The sequence below is a fragment of the Onychostruthus taczanowskii genome, unplaced genomic scaffold (assembly GCF_017590055.1).
Source record: "Onychostruthus taczanowskii isolate IOZ18803 unplaced genomic scaffold, ASM1759005v1 scaffold28, whole genome shotgun sequence".
NCBI lineage: Eukaryota > Metazoa > Chordata > Aves > Passeriformes > Passeridae > Onychostruthus > Onychostruthus taczanowskii.
Window position 1 is genome coordinate 5104928 of NW_024500128.1, and position 14986 is coordinate 5119913.

The 14986-nt window shown below is 39.1% G+C and overlaps 1 protein-coding gene across 7 annotated transcripts in view; it reads right to left on the bottom strand.

Annotated features, from left to right (window-relative positions):
- The window catches only part of TRAK1 (trafficking kinesin protein 1), a 127369-nt gene that overhangs the window by 28902 nt on the left and 83481 nt on the right, over nucleotides 1-14986 (bottom strand). For all 7 annotated transcript variants that reach the window (XR_005952930.1, XM_041407932.1, XM_041407929.1 and 4 more), the window contains exons 4-7: nucleotides 10687-10763; nucleotides 7368-7484; nucleotides 1662-1762; nucleotides 757-865 (exon numbers count right to left, since the gene is read on the bottom strand). Coding sequence is in view for 6 of the 7 variants with exons in the window: in XM_041407929.1 (XP_041263863.1) it covers nucleotides 757-865; nucleotides 1662-1762; nucleotides 7368-7484; nucleotides 10687-10763 (404 nt within the window). In the remaining variant the exon portion in view is untranslated. The remainder of the gene's footprint in view (nucleotides 1-756; nucleotides 866-1661; nucleotides 1763-7367; nucleotides 7485-10686; nucleotides 10764-14986) is intronic.

The window sequence follows — 14986 nt, forward strand, 5'->3', positions numbered from 1 at the left end:
TTGAAAATATAAAATTATTCACTTCATATTAAATTATTAAACTTTAAAAAACTGTGTCATCTATGAAACAAACAGAATATCATAAGAAATAAAGAGAAGAAAAGCACATTCAATTTAACTGCCTTGACTTGAAACACAAAATGAAGAAATGTAATGCAAATTTAGGCTAGAAATTTGCTTTCAGAAAAACACTGAATTGGTATCAGAGACCATGCCAGCCTACAAACTTGAGATCTGTAGCTCAAGTCACACTTATCTGCCAGGTTAACCCTTTACAACCTGTTTCAAAGTGCAATACTGGACTCCAAAACCTGCCCATGCTCCTGCACATTCTTACTGCACAAACACTGCTTTGCAGGTAGCTTCATTTGGGAAGAATTTCTTCACAGAAAAGGTGACAGGACATTGGAATGGGCTGGAGTCACTGCCCTAGGAGGTGTTCAAGAAAGGACTGGACATGGCACTCAGGGCTCTGGTCTAGTTGATAAGGTATTAATTGGTCAAAGGCTGGCCTCAGTGACCTTAGAGTTCTTTTCCAACCTAAACAATTCTGTGATTCTATGTAGCTTCCACATTTCAGCCTTTCTTTCATTTAAAAGGATAAAGGATTGTGATTAAACAATCACAGAGAGATCTGTTATATGTGGAATTATACTCTTAGTTAGACACTCAGCTTTAAATACAAGCTTCTCAATACCTGTGTTCTGGCATTTAGATGAACAACTATATTAAGCAAAACAAAGGGAGCAATTTCACCTCAGATCTAAGCACAACATTTTCCTCTTCCAGGTCCTTGAGTTTCTTTTGAAGAGAGTCCAAATGAAAGTAGTTCTGGACAGAGGAAGAAGATTCATTTCTCTTCAGCCTTGTAAGAAACAGCAACAATTTTAAATAATTTTTACATATATTATGGCCAATCTTACAGAAGCATAGACTGAACACAGGTCTCAAAAGCAAACAGAGCCACATGAAATACAGCTTATTCATGCCAGTACTTTTGGGCAGCAATAAATTTGCAGTGAATTTCAAAAGAACATTTAAAAATTTTATTTATTATTCTGCACATTTCCTATGGAAAAGTTGTTCAGCCAAGGCTATGAGAAAAGAAACCATGTTACTACAGGGAACAAGCAATCCAATAGCTCCTGGTTAATGCTGCACATGCTTCATCAGAATGCAGCAATAACTCTGCAAGGGCAGACAGCCCCTCAGAGCCTGCAATGCTGTTCAGCCAGCTAACTGCCTGGAGCCCACACTGTAAGCCATGCTTTATTTCTTTCCCTTGGCTTGGAATTTTTCCATAGTGCCTTCAGAGGTCCTTCAAGCACAAAGGTCATTCATGTAGCATGTCCTAGCACATGCAAATGTGTGTGGTGTACTGGGCTGCTGTCAGTGCCACCCACGGCTGCCCCACCACAACAGTGACTCAGTTCCTCTGTTGCAGCGTTGTGCCAGCAGCCTCCCTATGAACTCTCCACTCCTGGCTCCTGTAGGCACCTGGATAGCCAGCTGGCTCAGTGCAAGTCCTTCCAGCTGGACCTTGCACCAAGTTCTGAGTCCCATTTATAGTTCCAGCCAATACAGGGGCAATTTTGCCACTTTTCAAAGTGATGAAATCATCCAACAGATCAAGGTTCAATGCTGTATATGGGTTGACTTACGGGGTGGAACAGACGGATTCTGGTTCACTTTCTTCAGCAGCACTGGTATAGAACTGGAGCAGTTCATCTTTCATGGACAGCTCATGCCGCAGCTGAGAAACCTACACAAAGAAAGAGCTCACAGATCAGTAGGCTGATTTTCCAGACACATTTTTAAGCAAATTCACCACAAATTAGCCTGTTATTCACCCTCCAGGCATCATCTTGGACTAAATCAAGAGTTCAAGACTGAAACAGACCAGAACCATTTCTTTTCTTTCTTAGAAAGAAGGGAAAGTGCACCTTTTAAAGTAGCCACTAAGTGATTTTTTACAGGTCCAAATATGCAATTATTTGCTGCTATTAGACACGCTTATTTTTTACCTTTTTTAAGATGAGAAATCTTGACTCACTGTTGCATTAGTCTAGATTCACATGAATGATAATGGATATATTGCAATGACACAGCAAGAAATTAATGTAGCACTGTCAAGCCAAACATTGCCTTTATCCATTTTGTGTGATGACTATCACCTTTTGACTTGGATGCTGACCTTGCAGGCCTCAGATGCCGACATCTCCTCTTCTCCAAGAGGCTTTACATAAAATTACTGAAATGCTTGTGTAGTGAGGTTACAATTGTGACTCAAGAGCTGCAGAACACCACCACACAGTGGGTGGCTGCTGTTCTGAGGCTGTTCCAACAGTGAAGGTTGCAGTCAGTTTCCGGGTTTTTTTGGCTCCAGTAAAGTAGTTTGTGGGATTCCCATACTTAGTATAAGCATACATCAAAAATGAATGAAACATCAGAAGTGGGTGATTAAAAATCCTTGTAATTGTGAGCTCTACAAATGTAGTCTTTGTTACTTTATATTGCTATTCTCCAAGAAAAGGGTTAAAAGCCCAATTAGACAGTAGCATGTACACCACTTCACAGCTGTGGTTTAAGAAGCCAGCAGCAGGAGATTACTTGTATTTGCCTTGCACAACTACAGACAGCATAACTGATCAGACACATCCATTCCCTTCCACTTGCACTGCAAGACTTGGCCCTCAGTTTGCACTTTCCCATGTAAAAAATGCACAGTATATTTCTTTTCAATAAACTTCTGCTTTTCATATTGTAAGCATACTTTTCTTTGTAGTTATTATTAGGGAAAAAACCAGAGAATATCAATTACATAGATTTCAACTCCATTTTCATCGAACAAAAGTGCAGACGCAATCCAAAAAGGCACTTGAATTGTTCAGAATTTGAAGCCAACAAGGTCATTTACTTAACTAAGACTGTTCTGTATAATGAGAAGTTCTAAGGCATCAAGTCCTCCTGAGACGTGGGTTCTAAATAGCAAGGGGGAAAAAAACCATCCCCATCCAACCATATCTTAGAAAAGTATTAAACAAAATTTGTGCATCAATTTTAGGAGGGTAACTTTCTCCATTTCAGGAAGAGTGAAAATGCTGAACCAAAAATAACAATTTACTTCCCTTCAGCACATTATAACTCAGCCTCTTTAAGAAGCAAGAATTCAGATGCTGTCTGTGGGTGGACACTAGATCGTCTCCAGCTCTTGCTACTGTTTTTTTTCCTGTGAATTAAAAAGACTGAGGATACTGCCATTTTTACTGCCATTTCTGAGCATTCCAAGCCTCCAAAAGAGGGTGAAAAGTCAGAAAGGTTGATCTTTTAATGGAACAGGACCTGAAACAATAGGCACAAACTGAAACATGGGTGGTTCCTCTTAAACATCAGGTGCAACTTTTTAATTGTGAGGTGACTGAGCACTGGCACAGGTTGCCCAGAGAGCTTGTGGGCTCTCCATCCTTGGAGACAGTCAAACACCATCTGGACATGGTCCTTAGCAATGAACTATAGGGGGTCCTGCTTGTGAAGCGGGTTTGGACAAGATGAGCTCCAGAGCTCACTTCCAGTCTCAGTCAGGTTGTGAAACTGTGAAACACTCACTACAGTAACTTCCAGCAACACCTCCCTTTGACGCAGCATTTTGTGGTGTGTTAACTTTGGTGAGCAGCTAAGCACCCACCTGCTGGGCACAGTCTGCCCCACAATCCCCATAGGATGAAGAAGAGACTCAGAAGCTCAAGAGCGAGAAAAACTTCTTGCTGAAAGAGTTTAATAAGTGAAGCAAAGCTTCCCATGCAAGCAAAGTAAAAGAAGGAATTTATTCACTGTTTCCTATCAGCAGGTGCATGTTCAGTGACTTACTGAAAAGTGGGACCTTTGCACACAGAACTGTCACTTGTGAAGACAAACACCATAACCATGAATGTCCCAGATTCTTCCTCCTTTCCCTGACCTTCTGCTGTTGAACATAACAACATGTGGTATAGAACAATCCCTTTGGTCAGTTTGGGTCAGATTCCCAGCATCTTGTGCAGATGGTGGACAGAGTGATGAGGGGAAGAAAAAAAAAAAAAGGTTGGGGAGGCTGGGAAGGGCATGAAGGGAAAAGAAAAGGGCCTGGTGGATGCTGTGCAAGCACTGCTCCGCAATAGCCAAAACATTGTTATCAACACTGATTTAGTCCCAAACCCAAAGCACAGCACCAGGTAGGCTGGTGAAGAATATTACCGGCATCCCAGACAGACTCAGTACACAATTTCACACTGCAAATCACTGAATTTGTTTTATGAACAGAAATAGCCTGTCCCACATTTTCACAAGCCACTGCCACATGTGCCCTCTGGAGCTAATTCTGTCCCGTTATTATTGCACAATCATGGTATTGTTACCAAGCAATAGAGACTGAGCCCTGGCTGCACATGGGGCAAGGCCCATGACATCCCACAAACCAAGCATGGTGATAACTCATCTCTTCAAGCTTTTAATTGCCTCTGCTAACCTGACAGCTTTACTCAGCTTCAGAACTAACTCATGAAATAGATGTACCTATCTTAAAATAATTTCAGTAGAAAATAAAAGCATCCTCACACAGAGAACAACAGTTTAAAGACTTGGGACCTAATTCACAGGATGAATCTTTACTGAATCATGAACAACTGTTTCAAGAGTAGAGTGATTTGCTTTTCCTGATAGCAGCTAAGTGCTTAACAGGTTAGAATTACTCAAAAGGAAGACACCCTGTTACACCATATGTAAACAGCTCGCATACAAGTACCAAGTCAAACAGCATTTCTGTCTTTCCAACATTACTTTCTACTCTTAAAAGACCAAGAGCAATGTTCCCCTTTTTTAAGCCACCATTCCAGATTATAATTCAACTTTTTCCTTTCCTCTCACTTTACACAGAACAAAATCAAACCTGGACTTTGAAACCTGCTGTCATCAAAACACAAAATCTGACAGGTGATCTGAACTCGAATAACAGGTCTAGAGGGCTGTATTACCCAGAAGTTAACACAGGTTTGAGGTGGTGCTATTTGAGGACTGACACTGCATTGGAAGTGCTGCCATTTTAGCTTCAGAAACATAGGACAAAATATGTAGAGGAAAAAGAAGTAGAAACTTGGAAATTTAGAAAGATTAGGAGAAGCTAACACCTAGTGAGCTACTCCAGTCTGAATACAATTCACATTGTGGAGATTTATGGTTTACATTTCTTTGATACTGAGCTGTATTGTCAAAGGAGACAATACCAAAGTGTAAGCAGCACCATCCCAGAGAAAAGGAACATGGAGCTGCAGCATTTTTACTGAACAGCAGACAGACACACTGTACCTGGGAACTACACTCTGCTGCTGAAAAGGCAGACACCTATCTCTGTAAAGCAAAATACTTCACAATTAAGAATGTTTCCTCAGTATACGTTTATGCTTCTAGAACATAGTAGTGAAAGAGCAAACTGAGACTGAAGTGTCTCTGAACTCACTAAAGGGCTTGCTTCAGTCTACTCACCCTTTAGTTCTCTAGTACAGCAAAAAATCTCAGTTACAACAGTTTTTACTGAACATGATCACGGCCCCTTCTTAAACTTAGCAAACAGACTCAAAAGACAAACCCAAGAATCTGATGCACTTTGCACAGGTCTTTATAACTTTGACGTGTATCTATCAACGTGGCATGTTCCCAACACAAAACTCAGTCTGCTTAATGGGATGGACAGAAGGTTTTGTCATGACAAAGGTCAAAGAGATATAAACCTAAATTATTCAAGCCGTAATATACGTACCAATAAAACCTTAATTTTACACCACACATCAGAAATAATTTGTCCCTGTATTACAGAAAGCACATATCTCCCAGACAAAACATTTTTAGGCAATTTTTACAGAATTTTAGAAGTATAAATCAATTTCATTTCTCTTATCTTTTGCCCTTAAAGACAGTTGTCTTAGTTACTGTTCTGTTCAAACATTCAAAATTCAGTTTTAATAGAAAATCTGCAACCTATTAAAGGCAGATTTTCAACACACAAAAGTGTCATGACTTTAAAGTCTGATGAGCTCTGCCTCAAAAGCATCAGTTTCTGAAGGAATCAAAATAACACTGTGAAAGAAGGGTGTTGACAGAACATATGGCCCAACATACCAAGCCACCTGGTAAGAGGCTTATTTTTGGTGGCACGTTTCCTAATGCTGCTTCTCAGTCCCACTAAATAAAAACAGCCGTGGACAGAGGCAGCCTGTCCCTGTCCCCCACCTTCCTCAATCAAATTTTCCACTGTGGATGGATGATATGAACACACAGTCCTGCTCAGTCACCTTGCATATACCTAGTACATGTCATACTGACCAATACACAAATAAATTTGTCTGCCTCATGCTGGGACTTGGGCAGCAAGCAACAGCACTCCTTTGGGAGATAACAGAACTAATTTTCCATGCCAAAAAGGGTGGGCCACATCAAAGGATATTATTTCATCATGTGTGCTCCACCACGATTTATCATACATCATCGATCACTCCATCTGCACTTTGTCCTTTATGTGAGATGTTCATAATACAACATCTCACACCCCTGAGCAGTGTTAATTATGAACAATTTTTAAAGTTTTTACTCCACTGTGGTTCATTGCTCTCTGTCTTGCTCAAAACTACGTATGGGTGAGATGCAGAAACCAAGACCACTGCCTCAGAATAGGAGAAACAACACTGGCTCCTAGCTCATTTATTAAGTTGGAGTTTAGTGACAGTTGTACTTATAGCTAAAGACCTGTTTTAAAGCACAGGTGCTACTTGAAATGATATAAGCTTTCTGGTGTGTTTTATTGATCACACCAATGTGTGCACTCCCAGCCCAGAAAGCCAACCATACCCTGGGCTGCATCAAAAGAAGCATGGCCAACAAGTTGAGGGAGGTGATTCTCCTCCTCAACTGTTCTCCGGAGAGCACCCAGCTCTGGAGTCCTCAGGACAAGACAGACATGGACCTGTTCAAGCAGGTCCAGAGGAGGGCCACAAAAATACTCCTTCTCCTATAAGGGAAGGCTGAGAGTGTTGGGTTTGTTCAGCACGGAGAAGGTAATGCTCTAGGGAGACCGTATTGCTGCCTTTCAGTACTTTAAAGAGGGTTCATAAGGAAGATGGGAACAGACTTTTCAGCAGGGTCAGTTGTGACAGGATAAAGGGTAATGGTTTTAAACCAAAGGAGAGCAGTTTAGACCAGATATAAGGAAGACATTTCTAGCAGGGAGGATGGTCAGATATGGGAGAAGGTTGCCCATGGCCAAATGCATGGACAAGGTAAAGCTAGAACAAAATTCCTCCTATCACTGCATATACAGCATTCAGGCATAAAAATCTTACCTCTTCTCTGATGTGTTCTACTTGCTCCTCCAGGAAATCATTTCTTTCTGTCAGTGATTTATTCTTCTTTAACAGCGACTGGCCAATCCGAGCAGCTAATTCTAAGTCCCGTTCTTTCTGTGAAGCATTAAGAACAGAAAGCCAATTTCAATTTATATTTTTTAATCACCAAAGGATCAGAGGGAGGGTAAAATTGCCTTGAAAGGGATGAATAATAATAAAAGGACTTTTTCCTTCTGTGAGGGTTTATTTGTTCAGGGGTTTTTGCAGATTTTCCTTTTCTACTCTTGCATATCTTACAACAGCATTATTCAGAAATTACTGACCCTCTCTCAAACCATTCTGCAGTTTCCACTTGCTCCACCTACAAATAAAAGGCAATGAGCTATGCAGGAGTAGAAGCCAGCTCCACCACAATGAATGCTCAGCTCCTATTTTTGTGCATGCCAACCATCAGTGCTTTTGTACAAAAATAAATCCTAACTCTTTCCTTTTTGAAGATGCCCCAAACTACATTAAGTGGTTATTCTCATGTCATGCTTGGCCTCTTCCTCCCCCTCCTCTATGAGCACAGTACTGGAAATCACCCATCTTGACAACTCACCACAGGTACCAATAAAAACTAGAAGCTTATCCTGCTGATGACATGTACATAAGGATGTCTCAGCCTTGCAGAAGCTGGTACATGGGACTGTAATCTGCTTGGGAGAGGATGACAAACTATCAAAAAATTTTGCACTGTTCATTAAGCATTTCTATTTATCATTTTCTTATTTAACTACTGGATTTTTTTTTTAATAATGGTAAAATGGTGCTGTGGTTAACTCCCTAACGTACCCTTGTTCAACACCATTTGAGGAAGAATTTTCTTCCTGTCACTGAAAATACTCTTTGGAGCTTACTTACTGTCCCTGACTACCACCCAGATTTTATGTCATGTGTACGTTCATGACAAAGCCTACAAAATGTACAGGTACTGTTCACATGGATTTGAAGTCAATGAATTTGAATGAAGAGGCTTTCATAATGGAAAAAAAAAGTTATATAATAACCAGTAAATAAAAAGAGAGGTGACTGATCAATGCTGTATCTGCAAATAGCATTTTCCAAATGGTTTCTGAAGGTCAGACTTACATTTGCATTGAAAGCTACTGGCATTTTCAAACCATAGAATCTTTATGCAATCTTATGTACAATCTTTCAGAACAATAGATGCCACGAAGTTATCCAAAATATGTTTGGATATATTTTAAGCCAACTTATTGTTCACTAACTTGGCTCACTTCATAAATACTGCGTGGAAAAAATATATTGCTGTGGTTTTGATTCTACAGACGAGGAGCTATCTAGCAGCAATGTTTTTTAACTTCCAATTTGAGGAATGTAAGTCCATGTCCAGGCTCTTCAAATAACCTTCCCAGCCTTCCTACACAATTTTTAGCAATTCAGCTCTAAATTTCAGTTTGGGGACAGGTCTCTTACTAACACAATGACAAGGAACTAATTTATTACAGCAATATGTAAAAAAAATAATACTGAGAAGCAAGACAAATTTACACTACTATTAGAAAAAGATGAGAGAGCAGATTCATTACGAAATCTGCTCCAATTTTTACCACATACCCAGGCAGGCCTGCTGCCATGTCCTTTCCTTAGTTTCAGGGCTATAGGCACATATTTCTGAAATATCTGCACACATGCTGTTTCAAGATCTTCTCTTTCCTATCTTCCCAAATTAAGCACCTTTCAACGTTGCAATGCAAGCATCTGAAGCTTGCAAACATGAAGGACAGACAAGGGGTATCTTTTGTTTTTTCTCTCACTTGTATGTGTGAAAGCAACACAAGGAGTTAAATTCTGCAAATGGCTGTAATCTCTTATGATAACCACCATATGGAGAACAAAGAAAGGTGCTGTAACTGCACCTATCCCTATGAACAGAGTAATTTAATTGGAAATGATGGTCAAACAAAACAAAAAGGCTCACTGAAAGTATTTGTTTTAATAAAGTTTGACATGTTGTACAGTCCCTTATTTTACCCTTCCAAACATCCAGACAGGAAAGTACACAAGAAGCTTTAAAACACTAGCATAGCAAGTCCTTCAAGCATTGCTCCCCTGAGTGTGATGCCTGGATCTATAGACACTTGGCTACAGGGACTCAGGGGAGGAAACAGTTCGGCAGAATGCTGCCATCATTACTAGAAGGAGTAACAGACCAAATGCAGTAAATCTCAGCCACACAAGGCAAAGGGAACAGGGCTCAAACAAGTTAACAGACTGTTACTACAAGGTGATGAGTTATTCCAGAAGAAGTCTTTTGGGTAGCACATCAGTTTTAACAGGTAATTGGTACAGAGGTGTTTGAATGGGTTTGGCACAAAGCACAAAATATAAGACTGCACTGCATTGAGGGGTATCCACAATAGGTGGGAAACATGAGCATTCATTCCCATGCTTGTTTTCTTGCAGAATTAGAGGAATAACAGACCATCCAATTGGCCAGAAATACACCATTTTCAACATTGCTATTGCAATAAGCAAGCAATTGAGTATAAAAGACTAAATTGCAGTCAGCCATGAGCCAATACAATTGTAACAGTTTTCACCTAAGAATTACTCATAAGCATTCTTCAGAAAATAATTTCTCAAGTTTACTGCAGAAAAATAGCTGATTTTAGTCCAACAATTTATCATTACTTTTATTGAACATAAGCATAGTACCATGACAGTTGTTTTTTGACATTTCTTGAGTGCTAAGGATTACAATAATACCAATTTTCATAATAGTGGTGTAAAAACCCCACAAACAATAACCAAATCAACCAAACATAAGGGAAAGAAGGCAAATGGAGTACTAGGTATTTTCTAATTTTGTGTCTATGTACTTCTCTGGAAAAATTATCTGAACAAATTATTATGAAAACAAGTCTGTGAGTTTTTTTATAATTTTCTGAAGAGAATATATCCATCAAAAATGATACTCTCAGCTTTACATGTACTGTAAAAATATGTGTCATTTTAAGATGATTCCTCCTCCTCCTCCTTCATTAGGGCAAACATTTGGCCAAGAACAAGTCACATGGCCTCAACTGAAAAATAACCAGATGTAATGAATCCATTTGTCTGAGGTAAACAAATTATCTTAATTTAGAAAGAATATTTAGCTAACCAGTGAGATAAAGTGCACATACACTTAGAGCCCTTATTCTTCCACACTGAAGGACAATCTAGCAACAATGTCTATTAGTGGTACCAGATAATTTCAGTACTACTTTGTCACACTGTGTACAGGTCCTTAAACAGACGTGGTACTTGCCTCTTCAAGAAGACGTGTTACAGCATCTATGTCATTGTATGTTTTAGTCATCTGGCCCACTCTTTCAGCACATAGAACTGCAAAGAAATAAAGCAAAACATTAATCAGATAGGGAGTACTATTGGGGGAGGATCACAGAATGTTCTGAGCTGGAAGACACAGATAAGGATCACTGGAGTTCAACTGCCATCCATAGCAAGAAACATCTTTTAAAGTTTAGATGTGTGTAAGTTTTCATCTAAAAAACTGCTTACGTCAACTTTTGGACGAGCACATCAAGAGCTCAAAAGAAACAAAACACAAAAAAATAAAACTCAACACCCCCCCCTAACCCGCCCTCAAAAAAAAATCCAAGACTCATGTGATATTGGTAATACAAATGCTTCTCTTGTAATAAGCACTTGCTTTTGTCAGCGGCAGAACAAACTTAAAATGTTAAAATTTTCTTCTCTGGAGAACAATATTTTGAGTTTATTAAAAAAAATCTGGAAGTCAAAACAGATGTTCTTAGATACGTAATTAAGATTCCATCGTGTCACCTACTCATTGTATGACATGCAGCAGCATTACTCCATGAATAAGCAACTCCAATACTCTAAGGGGGGGGCACTGTTCATCAGAAAGCAACTATGTCATCTAAAGTTGATAAGAACTGGGTTTTATGGTACAAGGCAGCAAAGTATGCATGCAAAATAAGAAATGTTTTTTGTAATACCCAGCCACACCACAGTGACCATAGTATCACCCATAACAAATATTTACTTAGACTGGTTAAGATTGTTGATCCTTAAGGTGGAACCAGGAGTTTTGTCAGACTGAAGAAAGTATGCACAAGTTCAGTCTACCACCACAGCTGATCCTTCAAGAAGCTACACTGACTTATCTAGAAGTCAAAAAGTTTTCGAAAAATTCACCAACAGTCACAGCAAACAACAGCACTTTCTGCTTTACCCTTCTATTTTTTTTTTTTCCCCAACTACACATTTTCCTCAAAGCCTGTAATTCTGGAAAAAAGGACTGTTAATGAAATTCAGTGGATCACACAGACTATGAGTTATCAGGCTGCTGTAGCCTGAACTGCTCTTCAGGGGATTTACCCTTGGCAATGTCACTTAAGGATCCGTCTGGCAGATAAGCTAATGTTGTCCTAGTGCACACTAAGGCGGGGGAAGAGACAGATCAGGCCTAATAGGATTTATATACTGAGGAGAAAAAAAAAGCAGAACTGTACAGTAATATTAGCAGTTTGTCACACTAAGGAAACAACACTACCTAATTAATAAATACACAATCTGCGTATATATAAATATACAGCTGATCACCACTAAGGCACATTGATAATACATGAAATGCAATATTACTTAGATATCTCTTGCAATGCTGGAGGATACCTAAACATCAGAAAATTGCTTAAATCATGGCAAGAAATTCAATTTCTTCATTTATTTTCCCATTTCTCTAATTCTACTTTTGCAGATCACATCCTAAAAGCATTTACAATATTTATTGACATGAGTAATGCCAGTGAACTCCGAAGAATGCTATACAAAAGTATTCAAAATATAATTGCATTTATCCAAATAGTAAGTTTGAAAGTGGTAACAGTAAAAAGTTTATGTTTTGAAGTAATAACCTGACAAACATGATATATCAATAGAAAGAATTACTCTATCACTGCAGAAGTAAAAACACAGTACATCTGTCAACTACAAGCTATATTACCTAAAGGCAGACTAATAAGGATTCCACATGAAAAAAAATGCAGTAACTTGCAGAAAGAGGTTTAACAGAAGTTTTCCATAAAAACTTCACATAAAAACAGAAGGTACAATGTTCAGAAGACTATTCATCCACACACACAAACAGACACCACCCTAAACTCAATTTTCTTTTAAATATAGTAAGTTCATAAGTCATGCCATAAAACATCTATCAGAAACCCTGACGCCACCAGGTTTCCAATACAACCATACACTAAATAGTTCCCCTGGTTACAGCATTCCATCACTACTATAAAATAATATTTGACATTGTCATTAGCAAGCTCATTTACATTCTGTACCTAGCACTAACAATCACCAATGAGCAGGAGTGTGGCAACCTCACACCATCCTGATTCAAGTAAATGTATAACCTTCCTAACAGCCAGGCTGATAAAGGGTGGTGTTCCCACAGACAGAATAAAGTCACTCAGCTGGGAGAGTGATAAAGGTTGATTGTGTGGATACCCCCTTAATTAAGGGATTAACGCCCTTAATTCCAAAGTTATTCCTACAGAACTTGCCATTTAAACTTTAACCTGGCAAGGCAATACCACAGTATTATAACAGCAGACATTTCCAGTAGCAAAGTAGAATCTGGTCACCAAAGCTTTTATATCTAGAAATTTCCATCAAAGTTCTGTTGGCAATTGTCAAAACAGAGATCTTTGTACACTACTGTGCCAGTATAAAAGGGTTACAAAGCAGAAGTGTCCTTTTATGCATCCTCTACATCCAAGTAGAAATAAATTTGAGTAGACTGCATATAATAAAATCTGTCAGTCAACCACTGTCCATACTACTACTACTACTGCTACTACATACCATACTGTGGAAACACAGAGCTACTAGCTGAAAGGAAGGATTTCCTTTTGGAAGGAGGGCAAACTTGCAAAAAGGTGTTGCTTTCAATTACTCAGAAATCAAGCCTTGTGGGAAAGAGAAGGTGAAAAGTAAGGGGAGAGTGGAATCAAGAAGAATCATTAAAAAAAAAAATCTAAAAGGTGTCTAAATATCTAGTTATTCAGCCTCCACAGACTATGAGATAACATTTGACTAATTCCTACTACAGCAGTTTTTATTTCTTTAGTGATCAAAAAATCTATCAGTGAAAAAACCAGACTATTTTGAAAAACTATTTAGAGGTGTTATCAGTGAAGTATGCAGTGGAAAAATACCCCTCCACCTCCCCCCCATCACATATGTAATGGATCCTGCATAGTAGGTTTCTAGCCTGCTGGAGTTTCTGATGAGTATGAGAGCCTGGTAACGCTGCTGTAAAGATAAAACAAGAGCAAATGAAGGACAGTGCCTTGTAATGCAAAACCTACAGTGCCAAATTACTGACCTCTTTTTGCTCACTCACACATCAGTAGTTTTTTGCTTGAGGGTGACAGCACTGTGTCTAAGTGCATGGATGCATGCAAACAGCCAAATCAAATATACTTTGCACTTCTCAGCTTATGGAGAAGGCTGACAGACAACACAGAAAGAAAGACCAATTTTTAAAAACTCACTGTATTTTGATAAATGCTTTGAAGCTGATGTCACAGATCCAAAATAGGAAACAAAGAACAGAGAAAGCTCCCTTCACATTATTTTCATGACAGCACTAAATACATGGCACTGGGGACACATTTGCAGTTCAAAGTATTTGGGGTTTTTTTAAAGCCAAACCTGCAAACGGACAAACACTATACAGATCAAACATTTCCTCTGCCTTAAATTACCTAGCACCATCTTTATACCATCCTAAAGCCTACAAATTTACTGGTAACTACATTCCTATGTTTCCCAAAGTAAGTACAGCTGAAAGGATGTACCTTGCATTTATTTCTTGTCATCTAGGTAATGGTGCACTGATTCCCAAGCTGAAGATGCACTGGGATATGAAGGATCACATGCACTTTTCTGGATTTCTCCCTGAATGACCTATTCAACAAGTATGCTACTCAGGGTAAAGGATATTTGCAGGAACGGGAGACAGCCATAGAAGGAAAGGAGAACAAGAATTGGCAGCTTCTGCAATGAGCCACCACCTGCCAAACAAAGGATTCAAATAGAAGGAGGAAAAAACATATATCACCAGTGCCAGCAGTCATAGGTATCCTCAGCTCCTGCTCCCTGCATCCCTCAACACATACTCCCTCTTCATTTTTGAGACCTATCAACCAAGGATAAACTAATGAAATAAAAGAGAGCCGCAGCTGCTGAAGAGGAAAGCCCAGCTCTCACTGCTCCTCTTCACATCTATTTCTAACTACTGGGAAACATAAAAGGGCTAACATGCCACTTTAAAGTTTCACTTTTGGGGCAGATAATATTGACCTGTATAATTATAGAGTCTAACAGGTAAGGCCTTAATGCATGAAGATTTCCATACTACCAAAATTTACTTCATCAGAAACTCCATCAGGAGAAATGAATACTGTTCACAGAGCACAGATCTCTTGCCATTTAAACATCCATGCTTCTTATTGGCAAGGTGGTGGGAGGGGACTGTGCTTTTTTTTCCATAATAGTTCCCAACCCTTTAACTA